Raw genomic sequence first — 23,773 nt, 5'->3', positions numbered from 1 at the left:
CGGACTCAAACGCTGCACCTTCGGCCCGCATATCATCCCCTCCTCCCCTCCCACCCAGGGGGGCCTGAAGCTGGATCGAGGGCAGGCAGCGGATCACAGGGGCAGAGGGAGCTCCACGTCTGGACATGGCAGCAGAACAGGTGAGCGGCCATTGAGCCCTGAACCAAGTGTAAAGCCCCAGCTCACAGTACTGGGGAGCTTACGTCCAGAGGGATCTCCTTGAGCACCCACCGCGCAGGCTGATCCCCGGCGCCGCACAGCTCACAGGTGGGGACGGGACCCTGCGACCGGAACTACAAGCCTCTGTCTGCAATGATCTCCCACCTCTCCTGCATTGGTCGGGACCCCTCCCCCCACATGGAGGACACCCTCACCTCAGCGCTGAATTTCCCCAACCCTGCAGGCCCCGCCAGACCTAGCCACAGGAGGGAATAGATCACTGGGCCTGAACGAGGGAAGGAAGCCTCGGCCCTGCTCACAACGGCCTGATTGCACCTTCTTCTGCTGTGCAGCACGCAGCCTGTGTGTCCATCCGGGCCACGGCTGAGAGCTGGCAGTGTAGCCCGCTCCCTGAACCTAAATTCTCAGTAAGCCTAAATCATCGCAAGAGGCCCTTACACAGCGGCAGAGAGGTGCTGAGGCCTGGGGCGGAAACCCTCTGGCCCCTGCTTGCGCTACTAACCCCACGGACTCGGCACAGACCAGCAACAACAAGGCCTGAACTAGGCCATCCACAGCTAAGGTACGGAACACTGTCCAGACCTCCTGGACAGCTGCTGGGCCGTACTGATGTACCAGATCAGAGGCGGCCCGCCTCAACCTCACCCGGACTACCTGAGACCCATTGGCGAGGCCTTGCCCATCCACAACGCCACCCGCAAAGCCACTGGTCACCCACCCAAGCCGTACTCTGGGTCTGCCGCGGTGATGACCGTCCGGATTATTGGCTACGAGCTAACAGAGCACCTCAGCTAATGGACCCTCCGCCGCTCCCAGGCCCATTGTCAGACAGCCAGAAGACCACTGCAGACCTGTCCCAACAACCCGTGGCACAGCAGGCTTCACAGAGAGGGGACCGGGGCCACACTGCCTACTCATCCCCCTTCCCACCTGGTCTTATCGAACGAGAGAGCCAGGCGGTCCACGCAGGCCTCAGGCCAGGCGGAGGTCTCCAGGCAAGTCCAGGGGCAAACCAGTAAAGCAACTCCTCTTTACTGAATCCCTCCTCCTAAACCTGCCCTATGGGCTACCCAAAGAGGGGCGGCATCCCCAGGTACCGGACCATAGCACTTGCCCACAGGAAGCACGCAGGACACCACCTAGGAGCGTGTCCTCCAGGAAATCACAGCGGTAGGGGGCCGTATGGAGGGCATGGACGCGAACATTTCCGCATTAACCAAGTGCATACGCACGGACATTGCGGGCTTCCAGACACCCGTAGACTGACAAACAGCGGGTTGCGGTGGTCGAAGAACGCCTCCACACCCTGCTGGAACGCGACCAAAAATAACTCTTCTTGCTCAGCAAACTGATCGAGAAAGTGGAGGGCTCCGACACTAAACTCTTTCTCAGGGACACTCTCCCATAGTTGACTGGCCTTGTCTTCGACCCACCACTGGAGATGTAGCGGCCACCCCGCATTGGCTCACCAAGACGAGGTCCCTCCAAGAGCCTTCGACCACTTTTCGCCTGCTTCCTGCAGCATGAGCAAGCTCGGCAAATACTGTCTGCCGCCCACACTCATGGTCCCTACGTGCACAAGGGCCAGGAAATCTGCATAGGGTGGACTTCTCCAGGGAGGCTACCGATTGCCGCAAGGCCTTGCTCTTTCGGCCCTGGCTTCGCCAGCTAGACATCAAGTATGGCCTCTTTGAACCAGCCCACCTAAGGATTGCCAAGGACGGCGTCTCAAAGGAATTCTTTGATCTGGGGGACCTACGCTTCTTCCTAGACTGATTATCTCAGCAAGGCATGGTCACTGCCACCCCGCAGCAATGGACACCCATCACTCAATGCTGGCATCCTTCCCCGCCATGTCCGGTGGCGAAACAACAACAGATCCCGGTACCGGGGCCGGGACCCCAACAGTACAGCATGCTCCCAGGACGACATGCCCAGGCCCCACAGGCGGTGGCAGTTATTACCCAGGACAGAGACAATCCGGGACGCCGCCACGAGACTGCATACTGAATCCAAGCACCCGACTACAGGTGCTCGGTGGTCATTACCACGACCACCGCGTTATTCTACGGACCGGTGTCCTCCACAGCTTCAATTTATGCCCGTACCGGAGTTGGACATTAGAAATAGAAGAAAGAAACTTTCCTTGCGAAAATTAGACTCTGACGAACGTTCACACCGCCTTGAATAATCTTTATATTTGGTCCTCCAATATTCTGAACTCTGCTGGATACAGCATTTGAATACTCACTGGGCCTACCCACTCGTTTCCAGTTTGAACATCATCTCTGAATATAAGAAGGTTACATGCCTTGAAGTCCCAGTGCCAGTTGCTGTCTGATCCACATTGTGTGTTTAAATAGATTGACAAAAACTCCAAAATTGAATCAATTCGCCCTGACGAAGTTCCACAAGGCTAATGGAACGAAACGCGTTGGCTGTGCCTGTATTTGAAAAAAACTGTTAAATAAAGAAGAAGATATACAATACACTATCCTTCCTTTGGACTCTGATTGTGTGCACCTTCCATCTTATGTTTTTGTATCCTTGACCTTAACACCTATTGGTAGCAGGTGTAGGAAGAAGTTTGCACCACCCGAAATTTAGAAATATAGAACCAGTAGTGCTTGCCCTAGGTCTGCTGCCTTGACCCTTTTGGAATTCAGAGACAAATCATGTTTACCCCTAAAACCTGCCTTCAGCGCAGAGTAACCGCCCTGGGGCCTGCAGTACTGAAACGGCCCGGTGAGTCCGGTGGCACTGCGGAAGAAGCTGGTGATTTGGCACCCACCGAAAGTGCTTCCATACTTACCATAACTGTTTCACTGCTCACTTCTTTGACAGGATTAATTGTTATATCATTCTGCATGTTCGATATGTGCGCTGTACACCGCTCCCCTCTGTCCTACTTTCTGTCCTACCTTCCCCTGTGAGTGTCATACTGACCTTCCACCCAGAGGCCGGGTGTGGGCGGGAGGTCAGAGGCTGCACCGAGGTTCACCCGCCCACAGTTAGTGGCATCCCCATACACTTGGCCTGACTGCTACCCCTCTCAACACCCTAGAGCATACCGCACTGTAGCATAATTGCCTGCTGAGGGCACTGCTGCCCCTAGCCCCTCACTCCTGGATCCCGCCTGGGACCTGAGCATCCCCAGCTACCCCCCCCCCCCCACCCCTCCAGGGCAGACCTCCTGCATGCTCATCTGACCATGCTCCCGGCAAACACACCCCTACGACGGGGAAGCCACCCCCAAAACGGCAATAATCCACTGGCGTTCTGTAGTCCGGACCCGAGCCCTCCACCCTAAACACTACGACCCGAAAACACCCCCCACCCCGGACTACAGATACTCGATCGGCGACAACCCCCCACCCTTGACGCGGGTGGAGTTGCTTCTGCAACACTCACCGAGCCCCAGACCTGTGATAGACTGCCCCCCGAAACTGGGATTCACCGGAGCGTGTATACTCGTCCACTACTAATGGTAGACATTCCTTCCAGCACCCACTCATCCCAGTGACCGGCTATCACCCAGACAGTCCTGCCTGCCAGAAGGGCCCCCCTAGGTGTGCTGCCTCTGCAAGCCTGGACCCATGGTACACATTTCAATCTCCCCTGCACTCTGCCTCTCCATGGCAGCACCCCCGTTCCCCCCTCTTGGCGTGTCCGGTTATTGACGGACTTTCCTTCCCTTCCTACCCCATCCCCTCTCTCATAAGAACCCACTCCTCCCACCCCCCAATCACTCGTAACTACCTCTCACCCGCCACCCCCCCTCCCACGGCCCCAGTCAGGCCTACCCCCTAGACCCCCTTTTTCTGTCTGGGCCCACTCTACCGTCCGAGCCGTCCCGCTGCACAACTCACCCCTACCCCATACACGTATCCTTACCTACCACCCCTCTTCCTTCTCTGCGCCTAGATCCCTCGCCACTGGCATTTTACTGTAGTCCGATATCCCCGCAGACCCTCTGGCGCTCATGCCTGCCCCCGCATCGTCCACCTCTCACCCCCTTTGCATCCTTTCCTGCAATGTCAACAGCCTCACGCACTACATCAAACGTAAGGTAGTACTCTTGTATCTCTACGCGAAGAGGGATGATGAGGCTCTCCTCCAGGAGACATACTTGGACGACCTAGAATTGGACAAGCTGTGCCGTGAATTGGTGGGCAGGGTGATACACAGCAGTGTCGAAGTGGCACCAGCCATTGAAGGAGGTATGCCTCGCAAATACTGGGTGGCAATCCTCATCATGAAATCCCTGTCTGTCACAATCGTGAAAACCTGGTTAGACTAGGAAGACCGGTATGCATTCATCAAGATGCGGCTGGAAGAGCCCTCTGTGTGGTATTGGTATATGCTCGTTCTGAGACAAAGTGCCCCTTCTCACAGCTAAAAAGCTTGCTGGTGGAGATCGGGCCTCTCAGTTTCGTCATTGGAGGGGACTGGAATCTCATCCGGGACGCAGTCATGGACAGGACGGGACCCCTTAACAAAAACAACGACCCAGACATGGCCCTACTGGGAGACGTATCCTTAGACCACGGACTCGTGGATCATTCGCACCTTTGCCACCCGTAGGACAAGGAATACACATTCCACCCACCGGACCATGGCACACAATTGAGGCTGGACTAGCTCCTCATCTCCCAAAAGACAGTGCCTCTCGTCGGGGAGTCCTGGATACTGGAAGCGGCGCTACCCGACCACTCCCTGGTCCTCCAATTCCTTAACCTAGACATAGCCTTCCGGGGCCGTAAACCATGGTGCTTGAACATCCAGGGTTACTGCACGCCCATGGGAAAATCCCATTTGAAAGCCCACCTCTACACTTACCTGATGGATAAAAAGGACTCAGTAGACTCTTGCAGGGTATTGTCAGTGGCTGCAAAGGCAATGATACGGGGCCAACTTAAGGGAGATACTGCAGTGTCCAAGAAGCGACTCTCCAACGGACCAAACTGGAGGGGCAGATAGCCTCCTTCAACCGTCTCTACTATTTCCACCCACCCACCCTATCCCCAACTGCCGATGCTTGGAACAGGCCCACATGGCACACAATAGCCTTTTCCCCTCCAAGACCAAATACGCACTGCAGCGCATGCATGGGCAGCATTACGATCAGGGTGAGAAAGCAGGCCACCTACTGGATGCCTGAGGCAACGGAAGCCGCCATGGTCATCCCAGCCATACGCTCGACGAATGGAGAAACTCTCACCCACCCACAGGACATGGTCAATGAATTCACCTCATTCTACAAGACGTTGTTCTCCCTGGAGGTGCCAGCGAACGAGGAAATCGTAACCGCCTTCCTGGATGGTGTGGACCTCCCCTGCCTGTCAGACAGGGGCAGGGAACTACTGATGGGGAAGGACAGTGAGGAAGAGATAGGGCTCGCCATGCCCAAATTGCCTTGTCACAATACCCCAGGGAGGGCGGCTTCCCCACAGAGTTATATAGGTGGGCGGGAGGGAAGGTTGTCAACTCCTTGGATGCCGCCTTCCAGGTGGTAGAGTGGGTGGCCTTTTTGGGACCCCTCTCCAATAAGGCAGTGATCACAGGTTTGCCCAAGCCAGGGAGGGACCCATTATTATGTGGCAACTACAGACCAATATAGCTTCTGAATGCCGATATTAAAATACCAGCCAGCATTCTGGCGACCCGCCTTAGCAAGGTCATACCTTCCCTGATCCACCACATGCAGTTGGGTTTCGTGCTGGGTTGTTCCTCCAGGAACCACCCCCACATCCTAACCCACACCCTCTGGACAGCCGAGGACATCCCGGCCGACACGGTGGCCCTCTCATTGGACGCCAAGAAGGCGTTTGATCGCATCGAGTGGGGCTAACTCTTTACCGCCATGAGAAGATTCGTCATGGGGGACCAATTTATCACCAAAGTGCGACTGCTGGATGATTGCCCCACCACTCAGGTCAACTGCAGGGATTTCCTCTCCGACCCCTTCCCGATCCGGCAAGGCACCCGCCAGGGGTTCTCCATGTTGGGGAGGTTGCAAGCGGTACGCATCGTCACCCTACCGCGCTTCACGTTTATGCTAGGTATGCTCCCCATGCTGGTGATTTTAGCCACCCTCCGCTCCATTGACGCACAGATCCGGTCCTTTATGTGGAGCTGCTCGCAACCCCGCTTGACCGCGACCAAGCTCATGGCACGACCTTTGTGCAGGGCCTGAGCTTCTTATCAGTGGAGCACTTGCTCTTCAACTCTCACAAATCTCATATATGATTCCTGGCACCCCAGACCCGCCGCAGTCGTAGCGCCTTACACACCCTCAACTGCAGGCCACCCGAAAGGCCTGCCTGCGAGCCCACCGCCTCTTCGGAGTGAATCCACACTTACATGGGGCAACAAGGGTCTGTGCATTGACTCCCAGCCCAAACTCTGGACCACATGGATAGAAGCAGGCATACACTCCATGGATCAAATCATGCATGACGGAGGTTTAAAGCCCTTCAACCATCTGAGAGAGAAGTTCGGCCTACAACCGCAGCAAGAGTGGCGCTATCTGCATTTGCAGCACTATCTGTGGTGTTGTCTGGGCCCACACCCCTGGTCCCGACAACAGTTGCCCGTAGTGACTATCTTACAGCGTGGGGACGGCACAGGGAAGTCATGTCGAGGCTGTCCGGCACACTTTCGGGGCACCTCTTTTCCCAACCTTTTCTACCAACCTCTGCGTCAAGTGGCAAGCCCGACTGCAGATCACCCTTGAGGAGGAGGACTGGTCTGACAACCTGGACGCCCTGTATAGGTGTACGCAGGAAGCCCGCATGAAATTCTGCCTCTTCAAAACGCTCCGTAAATGGCACTGAGCACTAACGAAACTGCACAGGGCGGATCTCCTTCTTCATGCAAACTGCTGGAGATGCACGGATACCAGTTACAACATCACCCATATCCTCTGTGAGTGCCCCTCGAGCTGCTCCTTCTGGCTGTACGTGGGGGAACCCCTGGGACCGTCCATGCCACTACAGCTCCACCTCTCCCCTACATCATCATCCTACATGATAACAGGACTTGCCTGGACCTTTCCCGCCCGCCGGTTCGCATTCTCCACATGGCCCTGACCACAGCCAAGCTATGTATACTTAGACAATGGAGGGCAACTACGTCACCATCCCCGGAGGACTGGAATGTGGCAATGATACAAACAGCGGCAGACAAACTGGTTATATACAACCTACGAAACCAGGCGGAGGTGTTCACGTGTTGACCCCTGAAACAGGGGGGCACTACTACAACCCCCTCCCCCTTCAGTACCCCCCAGTGACCAATGTTCCCACGTGACGTGCAGTGACCAACTCTTGACGTCCGCCCCTGCTCAATCCCCCTATTCCACACCACAGCCCTCCACCTTACAACCCTTCCCCTTTTATGTCGCCCTCCCCTTTCCACTCCTCCTTCCCCGCCCCTGCCATCCTATCCCCCTCACCACCCTTCCCAACTCTCCCCCCCTCCAACACGCCAGTAAGCACCCCCGCAGGGGACACCGCCACTGCACTTACTACTATCCTCGATGACACCATGTGAAGCAACGTCCCCCCACGTGGACACCGCCACTGCACTTACAGCTTTCCTCGGTGCCACCATGTAATGCAACGTCCCCCCATTCCCTTCCCAGTGAGCAGGTGACCACCCCAATATGACGCTGAGGGACTCCCACCCCACCCCTCGCCAGTGCCTACCCCGACCCTCCTTCACCACCTCACCCAATCACTGGGACCGTGCCACACCCCTCCCCGCTCCTAGGCAGACTGAGCTCTCTGGTGCCCATCATTGCCGCCACCCCCTCACCCCCTCCACCTGTCACAGAGGAGGCCCAAGGCCGACAACTCAGCAAACCTTGCCACCTGAAGGGACGCACATAGATGAGAGGATCGGACTCGCTCTTCCACCCCCTCCTCCAGCCAGTGTGCACTATTATATATTTCTTGATGGCTTCCACCTATGCACTACACTGTGCAATTGTCACATAAAGTTGCTGCAATAAAAAATTACGACACAAAAAAGACGGTTGGGATAAGTCTATCAGAAATAGGCGAGGCCTACTTACAGAACACTTTGAAATAGACTTTCTGTGAAGGGTGACCTCACTGGTAAAGTGCAGGTACTAATAGGTACAAGACAGTTTCAATTAATCACCCCTTTTGTTTGGTCTCTCTTGGCCCTAAGCTAGTATCAACCCTGGGGGAGAGGAACAACCAAGAAAGCAATATGAGGGGACAACATTGGGGGATGAAACTACTTACAAGCAGAAAGATTCTGGAGGTTTCTGGCTTCAGTATCAATACGTCCCTCAATTATCTATAGCTTAAGAACAAGTCATCCTACAGCAATCCCTATTTAAATAGACCTTGAACAATAGTCCCTATTCAAATAGGCCTTAAACAGTATTACACATTAACTTTCTGGAAAGAGGACAGCTATCTCCTTCCCTTAACATCCTGTAAGGAAGATGTCATAAAGTGTACCACTAAGTCACAATTTAGGAGAGTACAAACAATTAATTTGAGCATACTATCACAACTCATGTTTTTTCACTCTACTGATCCAGAGACACAGTTTAATTTATCAAACTTTAGACCTGCAAAATCATGAGGAACAGGGAATATGGGAATGAATAAAAAGAAAATCTTTATTCATACAGTTAATTAAAACCAAGCACATTTATAGTATCTCATTTGCCTTTGTGATAACCAGTATACGTTGTTTATCGACAATTTAAATATATTAAGACTTGCTCTACTTGTTGCACCCCATCAGATGGTGTAATATTTTAGCTTCTGCTTAAAATACTTAAGTTCTCTACATGTAACCTTTTTAGTGATCTGGTTTTTACTTTAATACCCACTAACCAGTTTCTTCTAATCAAACAGAAATTTAATTATTTTCTAAATCCAATTAAATTTGTATCCTTTACTTAAAAAAGTAATTCTAGTAGTAATTCTGTGAGTATTTGGCCCTTTAACAGCTAGTAGTGAAGTCTGATGCTCGCTGACCCTATAGGCACTCTCAGGGTGAATGATCACAGCACTTAATCTAATCAATCAGGTACAACAGCTGCAAAAGCGAGCGAATACCAAACACTTACCTTCCCATTGCAGGGGCTCTGAGAATCAATGCACTACGGACCCAAAATGCCTGGACGCAGCTCCCTGGGCTTCTCAAACTGCTGAGCCCACATTGTTTGCCTTCCCCTGTGTACAACAAATGAAGAGTTTCTCTTAAACCAATAATATGTGATAGCCGGATATTAAGCCAAAAGCAAAAAACACCTAGACGTTCCCTATGGCTTAGAAAGTGTTTATTCAGCTTTAAGAGGTCACTCAGAGATAAGCTGAAGATCTTGATAAAGTTGCAACAGCTAAATGCGGCACCTCAATTGGAGGTCATTCACACCTGCGTTTATCTGAAGCTTTATATAGTACCAAAAACCTGCAAAGCAACTGTTTCGGAGAGCTTTCTTCTAATGTATGTAATGCTGTGAAAGAACAGAAGAAATCATGATCTAGAAACTACTCATACAGTCTGATCTATGTAATAAATCACCTTTGAACATCACAGAACTGATGTTTCAAGCATTTTTGTGGTTACAAGAGATGTGATTAGCAAAATGAAAGGCTTTATGGCTACCAACAGGCAGGCTCCAATGTACAAAGTGTAGTTGTGAGATGGAAATCTCATTCCAGATAGCAAAAACACTTTGTCACCCAAAATAACTTCCAGAGAAAAGGGGGTATGTCACTGAAATTGTTTGTAATTGTGGTCACTAGCCATTGATCAGTTAGTGAGATGTGAAAGAGTTCCAGAGAAAAGGGGGTATGTCACTGAAATTGTTTGTTATTGTGGTCACTAGCCATTGATCAGTTAGTGAGATGTGAAAGAGAAATCTACGACAGGATCAATGATTGATGGCAGGACCAGGGGAAGTAGGCACCTTTTGTTCTTCCCCTCACTCTCACAAATTTTATTGAGGCAGGTGTTTTTGCAGTGACCTGCAAATTGGCCTTTAGGGATACAACTGATTAACACATCAATGGAATCTCAAAATTAAAGAGGGGTTGCAAACGAAATCAGCTTGTGAGGAAAATATTAATTGGTTTGTAAGCCCACCTTCAGACCAGACAAGCATGTCATTCGGCCCTATATTTCATTGCTTCTACCACGTTCATAGACACTCAAACACTGGTTTTGCCCAAAGGCATTTGATGGCAGGACTAATTGGCAATAACAATTGAAAATAACAACACAAGGTTAATTAACCACAAGAGGGGATCTAGGGATTCAGCACATAATGAAATACCATTGTCGAGTCTAGATTTCAATTAAGATAAAAAGCTGGGCTATTCCTCAGAAATTTTTCACATCCACAGTTTACACTGCAATTCTAAGACAAGCATTTGCATGCAATAGGTTTTGCATTATTAAAGTTGGAACTATTGGTGTTGCATTATTTAGCAATGCCAATAGCTCAAACTTTAATAATGCGAGACCTATTGCATTGCAAATGCTTGTTTGCATTTGTCACCCCGAGTGGGACAGGTATGCCTAGACGTGGGTCCTGTGCTTACCATGCCACTGGCGTCAAGCTAGCCTGGCTAATGAGGGGTGATACCCTGAATACAGTCCCAGGATGCTTGCTTCCGGTCCATGGAGGACCAGGCCTGGCATTTCGGGCTGAGGGTCAAGACTTATTTGCATAAGTCTTGGTCCAAAGTGGAATGACGTGGTGAGCAACAAAAGAATGGATTTAAGCCCAGATCTCGGTACTGGGGGTGAATGTTTGACATTGTTAAGCATTCTGTCCATCTATTGTTCTTTTTGAAGTAATCTAGAGATGGTATTAAAAGTCAGTAGAAATCTCTTAAAAGATATATAACCATTATAGTTCCATATTAGCCAGTTTCATTTCTATTCATATGCTGGGGTCAGTAGTGTTCTAAAGTAGTGAGGCTCAATGGGTCCTTAGTAAAATGTGCATCGAGTAGCTACATAGAAGAAAAATAGGGTAAAATATCCACAGTTGCATCAAAGAGGTGGAGGTGTGTACATTATTACAAGTGAATGTTATTCTCTACAACAATAAATATGCATAGTCACAAACACAAACGCGGGGGGAGTTGAAGGTAGCGCTTCCTACTGTACGTGAGCTGTCATCACTGTGGCACGCAATCGGCGGCAGGTGAGAGGCGAAGGTGTCACCACGCTGACTGGGGGCACGCGAGTCACCGTCTACCACTGATGCATCCCTAGAAACCAAACCCAAGCCCATGTCACTTTCTGTAAGGAGGCAACTCACTCATCGCCTGCCCGTCCCCGAGGACTCTGCCTGCACGCCCCCGTTGTCTGAGCGTGTCTTTTTAATTACCGGATCCTTCACAGAGAGGTAGTGCATAGAGGATGCAAAGCTGGCCCCAAAGCCTGGCATAGCTCATCCTTCACGAATACATCTGAAAGATAGTTCCTTGGGTTATCCGCCTGCTGCTGACATCTACAACCGCTCTGCAACCAGACTTTCGTTAAATGTGTACCATAGGAATGGGGTGTTAGAAAGGGTTTTTACAGTGCATCCAAGATAAGGTTTGTGGCTGTAAGCGCTATATAGATAGCACAATATTATATATTCTCGTTGTCCACTTCCCAGGGTTTGTCTACAACAGGGCCATTTGGATCTGAGAACAAGTGGCAGTTGGCGGCAGTACAGCCAATGGAACGGTTAGGCCGCGAAACCGAAACCACGGTTGTAGCGCAGGAGACGCCGTCGCCGTGCGTGTGCACGTTGGCTGTCCCTGCGCAAGCTGTGATGAGAAGACACGCCGAGTCGAGGGGTTCTGTATGTATGTATGTCTGTCTGTGTGTGTGCGTGCGTGTATGCGCGGCTGCGGGGGGAGGGGCGTTCTCTATGTGTGTGTGCGTGTGTGTATGCACGGCTGCGGGGGTGGGGGGGTTCTCTATGGGTGTGTATGCGCGGCGGCGGGGGGGGGTCTGTGTGTGTGTGTTTGTGTGCGTGCGTTTCCATGGGAGACAGAAAGCGCGCGTGACCTAAGCGTGGGCGGAAAATCCGTTCCGCTCGCGGATTTTGCGGATTTTCGGGAAATCCGCAATCCGCGAGATTTGCGGATTTCCCGCAAAATCCGCAAATTCGCACGCAGCGGATTTTTTTGGCGGCGCGCGGCGTTGGTGATACAATTTTTGCGGCGCGCGGCGTTTATCATCGTTTGCCGAGTTGTTTTTTTCGATAGTTTGCGAGTGCTGCGCCATTTTGGATCTTGCTGTATGATCCCGCGGGAATTGGCGAGCGCGATTACGTCATCGCGGCTTGCCAGCGATAGTTTGTCAACGCGAGTACGGCGAGATCACGTCTCGCGGTACTTCGCAATTTGCGAGATTTGAGATGCGGCGAGCGAAAATATAAATTTGCAATTCTGCACAAGAAATCCACCAGCAAGCAGCATAAACCTTCTAGAAATGATGATTTTTATGTGAATAACTCCTTAGTTTGACATTTGCCTGCACTTTTTTAGCGAGGAGTCCATTTTGGGGAGGGGGCAGGGGGGTGGGAGGAAGGAAGTGCCCCATAGTCTTCAACTTCCTGTTCCTGTTCAGCAGGCTCCTCCCAGTGCTTTGTCCATCTCCTGGTCACTTTTCATTCGGATGTGGACCTGGAAGGATTACCTTTTGTGGATGCTGCTGGATCTTTGGATTTGAGGCCTTTTTGACTTTCTTTGGATCACTGTTGGATTAGAAATTTTACAAGTAAGTTTGTTTGGGGCATTACAGTTGCTGCAACTAAAATTTTGGGATTTTCGATTTTTGGGCTGTTTTGGGGCCTTTTCCCAGGGGTACTCAGTGGTGGGTGGACTGATTCTTTCTGTGGGTTGTCTTGAATTTAAACATCATGGAGGCCATAGATGAATTGGGATTGTGCTGATTTTTCTGTGTTTTTCGATTTTTTTTTTTTGTAAAATTTTGTGTTTTTCGATTTTTGACCTGTTGTTGGGGCCTTGACCAGGGGTAGTGAGTGGTGCATGGGGCCTAGTCTTTCTGTGGGCTGTCTTGAATTTAAACATCATGGATGGAATGGGATTGTGCTGATTTTGCAGTGTTTTTCGATTTTTGGGGGTGTTCATGGGGAGGGACATGCCATGTGGCTGGTGGCCATTTTGAGTGCAGCTACAGGCACTGGCCATGTGCTGGCAGGCAAGTGGCCATTTTGAATGCAGGCTTTGTTGTTAGGCCTCCAACCATTTTGCCTACTTTTCAACCTTTATTTATGCCAGGGGTAGTGAGTCTTGCATGGGCCTAGTATTTCTGTGGGTTGTCTTGAATTTAAACATCATGGAGGCCATGGATGGAATGGGATTGTGCTGATTTTTCTGTGTTTTTCGATTTTTTTTTTTTGTAAAATTTTGTGTTTTTCGATTTTTGACCTGTTGTTGGGGCCTTGACCAGGGGTAGTGAGTGGTGCATGGGGCCTAGTCTTTCTGTGGGCTGTCTTGAATTTAAACATCATGGATGGAATGGGATTGTGCTGATTTTGCAGTGTTTTTCGATTTTTGGGGGTGTTCATGGGGAGGGACATGCCATGTGGCTGGTGGCCATTTTGAGTGCAGCTACAGGCACTTGCCATGTGCTGGCAGGCAAGTGGCCATTTTGAATGCAGGCTTTGTTGTTAGGCCTCCAACCATTTTGCCTACTTTTCAACCTTTATTTATGCCAGGGGTAGTGAGTCTTGCATGGGCCTAGTATTTCTGTGGGTTGTCTTGAATTTAAACATCATGGAGGCCATAGATGAATTGGGATTGTGCTGATTTTTCTGTGTTTTTCGATTTTTTTTTTTTGTAAAATTTTGTGTTTTTCGATTTTTGACCTGTTGTTGGGGCCTTGACCAGGGGTAGTGAGTGGTGCATGGGGCCTAGTCTTTCTGTGGGCTGTCTTGAATTTAAACATCATGGATGGAATGGGATTGTGCTGATTTTGCAGTGTTTTTCGATTTTTGGGGGTGTTCATGGGGAGGGACATGCCATGTGGCTGGTGGCCATTTTGAGTGCAGCTACAGGCACTTGCCATGTGCTGGCAGGCAAGTGGCCATTTTGAATGCAGGCTTTGTTGTTAGGCCTCCAACCATTTTGCCTACTTTTCAACCTTTATTTATGCCAGGGGTAGTGAGTCTTGCATGGGCCTAGTATTTCTGTGGGTTGTCTTGAATTTAAACATCATGGAGGCCATAGATGAATTGGGATTGTGCTGATTTTTCTGTGTTTTTCGATTTTTTTTTTTTGTAAAATTTTGTGTTTTTCGATTTTTGACCTGTTGTTGGGGCCTTGACCAGGGGTAGTGAGTGGTGCATGGGGCCTAGTCTTTCTGTGGGCTGTCTTGAATTTAAACATCATGGATGGAATGGGATTGTGCTGATTTTGCAGTGTTTTTCGATTTTTGGGGGTGTTCATGGGGAGGGACATGCCATGTGGCTGGTGGCCATTTTGAGTGCAGCTACAGGCACTTGCCATGTGCTGGCAGGCAAGTGGCCATTTTGAATGCAGGCTTTGTTGTTAGGCCTCCAACCATTTTGCCTACTTTTCAACCTTTATTTATGCCAGGGGTAGTGAGTCTTGCATGGGCCTAGTATTTCTGTGGGTTGTCTTGAATTTAAACATCATGGAGGCCATAGATGAATTGGGATTGTGCTGATTTTTCTGTGTTTTTCGATTTTTTTTTTTTGTAAAATTTTGTGTTTTTCGATTTTTGACCTGTTGTTGGGGCCTTGACCAGGGGTAGTGAGTGGTGCATGGGGCCTAGTCTTTCTGTGGGCTGTCTTGAATTTAAACATCATGGATGGAATGGGATTGTGCTGATTTTGCAGTGTTTTTCGATTTTTGGGGGTGTTCATGGGGAGGGACATGCCATGTGGCTGGTGGCCATTTTGAGTGCAGCTACAGGCACTGGCCATGTGCTGGCAGGCAAGTGGCCATTTTGAATGCAGGCTTTGTTGTTAGGCCTCCAACCATTTTGCCTACTTTTCAACCTTTATTTATGCCAGGGGTAGTGAGTCTTGCATGGGCCTAGTATTTCTGTGGGTTGTCTTGAATTTAAACATCATGGAGGCCATAGATGAATTGGGATTGTGCTGATTTTTCTGTGTTTTTCGATTTTTTTTTTTTGTAAAATTTTGTGTTTTTCGATTTTTGACCTGTTGTTGGGGCCTTGACCAGGGGTAGTGAGTGGTGCATGGGGCCTAGTCTTTCTGTGGGCTGTCTTGAATTTAAACATCATGGATGGAATGGGATTGTGCTGATTTTGCAGTGTTTTTCGATTTTTGGGGGTGTTCATGGGGAGGGACATGCCATGTGGCTGGTGGCCATTTTGAGTGCAGCTACAGGCACTGGCCATGTGCTTGGCAGGCAAGTGGCCATTTTGAATGCAGGCTTTGTTGTTAGGCCTCCAACCATTTTGCCTACTTTTCAACCTTTATTTATGCCCAGGGGTAGTGAGTCTTGCATGGGCCTAGTCTTTCTGTGGGTTGTCTTGAATTTAAACATTATGGAGGGCATGGATGGATTGGGATTGTGCTGATTTTGCAGTGTTTTTCGATTTTATTGTGCTCTATAACTGAACTGATGTTCCTCTGTCTTCCATTTTTTTTAGGTGCACAAGACTCAAGAGAACCACCAGTGCCAGGAAGAAGTCCTGCAGCGGTGTGTGTGTGCAGCATAACGTCACGCGACGTCACGTCTGGCCTCAGACAACTCTACAATTCGTGCAACTGCGGCCTGCTGTCTGACCTGCTCTGAAGAAGATGGCCCCAAAGAAAGTTCTCCGTAGCTCCTCTAGCAAGAAAGTTGCTAGTAAGGAGCAGAAGAAGCAAGTTACCAAGGAGGCTGGTGTGCCACCCACCACTTTTTTTGGGAGCAAAAAAAAAAGTACGCCTGCAGCAGCAGGATCTGCTGGGGACCAACCTGAGAGCAGCACCCCTGCTCCATTGGGTTCAGTGCCTCCACCACCACGCCAACTTAAGTCAAAGCCCTTGAGTGCTTCAGAGGCAGTCAGTGTACTTCTCCAATCACCATCGACCAGTGATGTTGGCTCATCGCAAGAAAGTAGCAGCAATGTCCCTGAATCAACACAGGTTGTTGTAACTCATCTGACAAGTGTTGAACAACCACAGCCGCAACAACAACACCATGTGCAAGTACACGCCCAAGTACATGTGGAAGGAGAGGCAGCAAAAGGAGATGCGCAAGCAAAGGTGCATGGACGTTCACAAGTGCCCACAATAGTTGTTCCTCCCGAAGTAGGGGCACATTTGGAAATCGACAATGAAGCTGAGGTATCATTGGAAGCCACTCCTCCTGATGATCATTCATTGTCTTCCACATCCCTAGCAAGGAAAAGATCAAGGGGGGTGTCTACATCTTCTTCAAGCCCACCTCGTTCTGGTGCAAGTGATCTGTCTTGGGAACCACGACAACTGCGGTCTGACAGTGAGGCAGAGGCACACCATGATCTGCCACCGGTACCTAAGCGTAAAAGGAAGGTCGTCCAAAAACTCAAACCTATGGAGTGTGATGAGGCTCAACAAGAAGTGACAGATACTGCTGGTGATGAAGCCTCTCACGATGACGACGAGGCAGTCATCACAAAGGTCACTGCAGCCCCACCGGGCATGCAGCAAAGAGACATTTTGACCCTATCCCGAGAAGCTGCTGATCGTGATGATGATGTCGGCGAGGAGGCAATGGAAATGGAATCATTAGATTTGGAGTTAAGTAGTACACCAAAACCTACCGCTTCCATATTTCTTCCTCGCAAGAAGGTACCCACCTCGTCCTCGACCTCAATTCGTGGTGGTGAAAGTGCAAAACGTACTGAAGTTCGGCAATCCACATCCTCCACTTCATCTGTCATTAGCAGCAGGACCACCACCACCAGTATCGCCGCCTCCTCCGGCCCCCGAAGACATTTCAAGTCTCCAGTTTGGGACTTCTTTAGTGTTTGCCCAAAAAAGGAAAACGTAGCCATTTGTAGCCTTTGTAAGCTTCGATATAGTCGTGGTAAGCTTGGTTCTAACTATGGTACCGGAGGCCAGAGAGGTCATCTTGAGAGAAGGCACCCTGTCGAATGGTTTCCGCACCTAGAGGCGGTCAAGAAAGCCGGAATTGCACGTAATGAAAACGTTGATTTGTCATCTGCTGATGACGAGGAGGTAGAAGAAGACGATTCAAACACTTCACTTACACCCAGTTCCCATGTCAGCAGCACACCCCATGGGAGCCACACTAAGAGTGTGGGAGAGAGTGAGACATCAATGCGGAAAAGTTCATCAGCGAGCATAACTGGGTCGAAGAGATCATCCTCATCCCGTAAATCATTGGTCCAGGGCAACATTAAAAAGATGTTGTTTACAGAAGCGCAATATGAACGCAACCACCCAATGACCCGTCTGTATAACACTAAGCTGGCTAAAATGCTAGCTCTGGACCTTCTCCCTTTTTCTTTTGTAGAAGGGGTTGGTTTTCTAGAATTAGTGACAGTGCTCTGCCCTAAATGGAAGGTTCCTAGCCGGTTCTATTTTGCCCGAGTTGCGGTTCCAGCACTACATGAAGATGTTCTGAAGGTGATTGGGGCAGCTTTGGAGAAGAGTGCTGTTCACACTATACATCTGACAACAGACATGTGGACCAGTGGCGCAGGCGCTGATTACATGTGCATCACTGCACACTGGGTCTCTTTTTCAGGGGCTAAAGCAAAGCTAAACTCAGGTGTTGACACTAACATTGTTTTTAAAGGTGCTCGGAAACATGCAACACTAGCCATGTTTGGTTTGGAGAAACGTCACACAGCAGAAAACATTTTGGATGTCTTTAACACAAAGGTCCTTAACTGTCTGTCCCCACTAAAACGCAAGGTTGGTTATGTTTCCACAGACAATGGCTCCAATATAGTTAAGGCCATGAGGGACGGTTACTATTTCAGAGTGCCGTGTTTGGCGCACTGTATAAACCTGGTTGTCCAAAAATTCTTGGGTAATAAACGCAGTGCAGCGTACAGTGTATTGGACAACTGCCGAAAAATTTGCAAGCATTTCAGGCATTCTTTTAAGGCCCGCAAGCAGCTGAGGAGCATGCTATATCAAAGTCAAATGCCAGTGAAAGCACTCATCCAGGAGGTGGTAACACGTTGGAACTCAACCTTCTACATGCTTGAGCGTCTGTATGAGCAGTATACGCAACTCGATCAATTTTTCTTGAAAGAGGGTATAGAGGAGCTGAGGATGGGTGGGCCGCAATGGAACATAGTTGAAAGCCTAACACGCATGCTTCGTCCTTTTGAGGTCTTCACACGTGCAGTCAGCAAGGAGGACTCTAATTTGGGAAAAGCTATCCCATTGTTGTACATGCTGGAGGACCAACTGAAGGAGGTGTGTTCTGTGTTTCGAAAAGATGACAAAAAGAAAGACTCTTTGCTTCTGGCTGAGACATTATTAGAGCTCCTACAAGGTGATGAACGTCTTCAAAAGATCCACTCAGAACAGCATTACATTTGTGCTACTATTCTGGATCCACGCTACAAAAAGGCGCTGGCAGGCAGAGCATTCTTTCCTTTTGCTGATGAAGATGTTACAAAGTACAAACGTTGGCTAGCCTTGTCAGCCAAGAAGTTTGAAACAGAACGGCTGGAAATTGAAGGAAATGGCAGTACATCAGCAGGCCATCCCCAGTCAAAACAATCCACTTCTGCACCTGTGGCTGTGGCACAAGTGACCTCTCAGCCGTTAAAGACACCGGCAACCGCATCATCTGCACGAAAGGCAGCAGAAACATTGGAGGCTGAAGAGGATTGGCTAGCTCTGCGTGGGTTTGGTTCTCAAAAGGCCAGAGGCACAGCAAGAGCTACGCAAAGTGGAGGAACCTTGGAGGAGGACCTTGAGTCGATGGTGAAGGACTATCTGAATGACTCCACAGAGGTCTATGTTAATTCTGACCCATTGGCGTATTGGCATGGGAAAAAAGAATTGTGGCCACAGCTCACCAACCTGGCTTTAAACTACTTGTCTTGCCCACTCGCAAGTGTGTCTTCTGAACGGGTTTTCAGTGCGGCTGGTGGGATTGTAACTCCCAAACGGAGCCGCCTCTCGCCCAAAAATGTGGAGAGGTTAACAATGATCAAGATGAATCAGCACCTCATACCACCAGATATAAGAGTACGAGAGAGCGTGCCGGATGAAGAGGAGGTGGCCAGCACCATAGATGAGGGAATTTCTACTCTGTCAGGTGGCACTGACCTCACCCGGGCTGAATTCGCAGAGTATGATGACGAAGCCTTATTCTTATTCCTGGACCGTGATTCCGACTTCGAGCCCTGAAAATGAGACAACGAATCAATAACTTTCTTTTTCATCCTTATTCACTTTTATTCCTGTGTGTCTGTCTTTCTTTGTTGTGCACAGTTAATATAATTCAAACTTTAATCAGATAATCACAAAGACAAGCCCATCAGCAGAACTGTCTTCACTTGTTTGCTAATTTATTTGAAGGTGCCGCAGTCTGCATTCCTCAGGTTCACAAGTTCAGAAGAACATGCTCCTCTATCCTCCTCCTCCAGACTCCTATTTCCATCAAAGCAGAGGGCTGGTTTACGCCCAATGAAGAAAGACTCAGCACTTGTGGGGGTGTTGTTCTACCTCTTTGCAGGTGAGTTGACGGGTCTGGGGCCATTGCTGGGAAGCACTAAAAGTGGTTTGTGCCAAATCCGAGGCGGAAATTTTTTTGTGTTTTTGATGACTTGCTTGCCTTTGAGGTGCTCTTAGGGGGGGTTCCGTCTGTTTGTGGGTGAGTTTCATGGTCTGAGAGCATTGCTGGGACACTCTAATCTTGATTGCATTTGCTTTTCAGGAAATCCGTCGTGCCAACCCCGACTTATGGCCCAGCTACGCAGCGCGTTTGGACCGAAGGCCCAGAAATATTGCAAGTATGAGAGTTTGCTTTTGGCCTGTTTGGGGGTGTTATACTTCTTGGCGGGTGGGTTGCCGGGTCTTGGGGCATTCCTGGGAAGGTCTAATACCGGGTAGAAGTGGTTGGGACTAAATCCAGGCCGATTTTTTTTTGGGCTATTTCTGACATTTTGCTCTATGTAGCGTTTTCGGGGGCCTGTTTGGGGGGCTTCCTGGTGTTTGCGGGTGAGTTTCGTGGTCTGGGAGCACTGCTGGGACACTCTAATCTTGATTGCATTTGCTTTTCAGGAAATCCGTCGTGCCAACCCCGACTTATGGCCTAGCTACGCAGCGCGTTTGGACCGAAGGCCCAGAAATATTGCAAGTATGAGATTTTGCTTTTGGCCTGTTTGGGGGTGTTATGCTTCTTGGCGGGTGGGTTGCCGGGTCTTGGGGCATTCCTGGGAAGGTCTAATACCGGGTAGAAGTGGTTGGGACTAAATCCAGGCCGATTTTTTTTTGGGCTATTTCTGACATTTTGCTCTATGTAGCGTTTTCGGGGGCCTGTTTGGGGGGCTTCCTGGTGTTTGCGGGTGAGTTTCGTGGTCTGGGAGCACTGCTGGGACACTCTAATCTTGATTGCATTTGCTTTTCAGGAAATCCGTCGTGCCAACCCCGACTTATGGCCCAGCTACGCAGCGCGTTTGGACCGAAGGCCCATAAATATTGCAAGTATGAGAGTTTGCTTTTGGCCTGTTTGGGGGTGTTATACTTCTTGGCGGGTGGGTTGCCGGGTCTTGGGGCATTCCTGGGAAGGTCTAATACCGGGTAGAAGTGGTTGGGACAAAATCCAGGCCGATTTTTTTTTGGGCTATTTCTGACATTTTGCTCTATGTAGCGTTTTCGGGGGCCTGTTTGGGGGGCTTCCTGGTGTTTCTGGGTGAGTTTCGTGGTCTGGGAGCACTGCTGGGACACTCTAATCTTGATTGCATTTGCTTTTCAGGAAATCCGTCGTGCCAACCCCGACTTATGGCCTAGCTACGCAGCGCGTTTGGACCGAAGGCCCAGAAATATTGCAAGTATGAGATTTTGCTTTTGGCCTGTTTGGGGGTGTTATGCTTCTTGGCGGGTGGGTTGCCGGGTCTTGGGGCATTCCTGGGAAGGTCTAATACCGGGTAGAAGTGGTTGGGACTAAATCCAGGCCGATTTTTTTTTGGGCTATTTCTGACATTTTGCTCTATGTAGCGTTTTCGGGGGCCTGTTTGGGGGGCTTCCTGGTGTTTGCGGGTGAGTTTCGTGGTCTGGGAGCACTGCTGGGACACTCTAATCTTGATTGCATTTGCTTTTCAGGAAATCCGTCGTGCCAACCCCGACTTATGGCCTAGCTACGCAGCGCGTTTGGACCGAAGGCCCAGAAATATTGCAAGTATGAGATTTTGCTTTTGGCCTGTTTGGGGGTGTTATGCTTCTTGGCGGGTGGGTTGCCGGGTCTTGGGGCATTCCTGGGAAGGTCTAATACCGGGTAGAAGTGGTTGGGACAAAATCCAGGCCGATATTTTTTGGGCTATTTCAGACATTTTGCTCTATGTAGCGTTTTCGGGGGCCTGTTTGGGGGGCTTCCTGGTGTTTGCGGGTGAGTTTCGTGGTCTGGGAGCACTGCTGGGACACTCTAATCTTGATTGCATTTGCTTTTCAGGAAATCCGTCGTGCCAACCCCGACTTATGGCCTAGCTACGCAGCGCGTTTGGACCGAAGGCCCAGAAATATTGCAAGTATGAGATTTTGCTTTTGGCCTGTTTGGGGGTGTTATGCTTCTTGGCGGGTGGGTTGCCGGGTCTTGGGGCATTCCTGGGCAGGTCTAATACCGGGTAGAAGTGGTTGGGACAAAATCCAGGCCGATTTTTTTTTAGGCTATTTCTGACATTTTGCTCTATGTAGCGTTTTCGGGGGCCTGTTTGGGGGGCTTCCTGGTGTTTGCGGGTGAGTTTCGTGGTGTGGGAGCACTGCTGGCTATATATACTTTACTTTGCAAGAGGTTTGAAGCAAATCCATGGTGGCTGAGGGGACTTAGGGCCTAGCTGCAGAGCGCGCGCGGAGTGATTTGGGAAATTTGTGAAAAAGTGACTAAGTCCCCATTTTTGTACTTTTGCTCTTTGGCTGTTTGGGGGTCTTCTACTCGTTTTCTCCTGGGTTGACGGCTCTGGGGCCATTGCTGGGAAGCTCTAATACCGGATAAAAGTGTTTTGGACCAAATCCCAGGCGGAATTTTTTTTGTGTTTTTGATGACTTGCTTGCCTTTGAGGTGCTCTTAGGGGGGGTTCCGTCTGTTTGCGGGTGAGTTTCGTGGTCTGGGAGCACTGCTGGGACACTCTAATCTTGATTGCATTTGCTTTTCAGGAAATCCGTCGTGCCAACCCCGACTTATGGCCTAGCTACGCAGCGCGTTTGGACCGAAGGCCCAGAAATATTGCAAGTATGAGATTTTGCTTTTGGCCTGTTTGGGGGTGTTACGCTTCTTGGCGGGTGGGTTGCCGGGTCTTGGGGCATTCCTGGGAAGGTCTAATACCGGGTAGAAGTGGTTGGGACAAAATCCGCGCGGAAAAGCCTTTAGTTTTGGCACTTTTTGTAACTTAGGGTTCGTTAGGGTTAGCCCTAGCAGCAGGATTGCATGTGTTTCGGGGTGTTCTAGATTTTTCAAACTGAGTTCTGGGGTCTTAGAGCACTCGTGAGAATGTGTAATTTTGGTTGCAAGTCATTTGAAGAAAATCCATGGTGGGAAAGGGGGGATTTGGCATAGTTAAAGAAAGCCTTTGCCACTATTCTTAACTTAGGGTTCGTTAGGGTTAGCAGTATTTCTATTGCATGTGTTTGAGTGGGGGGGATTTCGAGTCTTGGAGCGATGCTGGCTATGGCTACTTTTGCTTGGTTGCTTGCAAGTGGTTTGAATGCAATCCACGGTGGGTAATGGGTAATTAGGGTACTTCGGCCTACTTTTACTTTCAAAGTAAGTTTTGTCACCAGTTTTCTGCTAGGCCTCGTTTTTTGAGATTTGATTGGGGGTCTTCTACATTTTTGCGACTGGCTTTAGTAAGGGTCTGGGTGGGAGCACTGCTAGGAAGATCTAATTTTGTTCTAAAACACAGTTTACAGTACACCTAGCTTGAGGGGCAAGATCCGATACATTAATTTGCCCATACATCCTTCAAAAGGTGACTCAGAGTACGCACTTTCAAAAACATTGTACTGTCTACTAGGAAAAACAAATTGTGACTTTTTGCACTCCACAGCCTACATGCCTTATATTTATTTATCAGTGGTGTTGTAATATTATATCACTTCCTGTTTTTCGTTGAATAATTACAGGCCGGGTTTCAGTCTCTGCAATGGGGAAAAAAGGATGGAGTCAGGCTTCACAGTAGCGAGCCACAATTCAGCATCAGGCAGGCAGTGGACAGGGTGTCTTCTGGTGACCAACATCGATGGACGAAGCGTCGGCTGCAATGGAGGAGTGCCGCTAATAGGAGGATTTTTTTTCTGCGGGCAACTTACTTACCACTTCCAACAGGACCACTACAACCACATAGATACAGTATCCCTTGCCTTTTTCTCTGACTGTGACTGCATTTCTTGGCTCTCTCT

At 49.6% G+C, this 23,773-nt stretch overlaps 1 protein-coding gene across 4 annotated transcripts in view; it reads right to left on the bottom strand.

Annotated features, from left to right (window-relative positions):
* ENTPD4 (ectonucleoside triphosphate diphosphohydrolase 4) overlaps positions 1-23,773 on the bottom strand; it is a 189,776-nt gene that overhangs the window by 130,971 nt on the left and 35,032 nt on the right. For all 4 annotated transcript variants that reach the window (XM_086943555.1, XM_086943553.1, XM_086943556.1 and 1 more), the window contains exon 2: positions 9,296-9,401. In XM_086943555.1, coding sequence (XP_086799681.1) covers positions 9,296-9,303 — 8 coding nt within the window. In that variant the 5' untranslated portion in view covers positions 9,304-9,401. The remainder of the gene's footprint in view (positions 1-9,295; positions 9,402-23,773) is intronic.

This window comes from Lissotriton vulgaris, chromosome 11 (assembly GCF_964263255.1).
Source record: "Lissotriton vulgaris chromosome 11, aLisVul1.2, whole genome shotgun sequence".
NCBI classification, from domain to species: Eukaryota; Metazoa; Chordata; class Amphibia; order Caudata; family Salamandridae; genus Lissotriton; species Lissotriton vulgaris.
The sequence above is the reverse complement of the archived record's forward strand: the minus strand, read 5'-3'. Positions and strand labels throughout refer to the sequence as shown.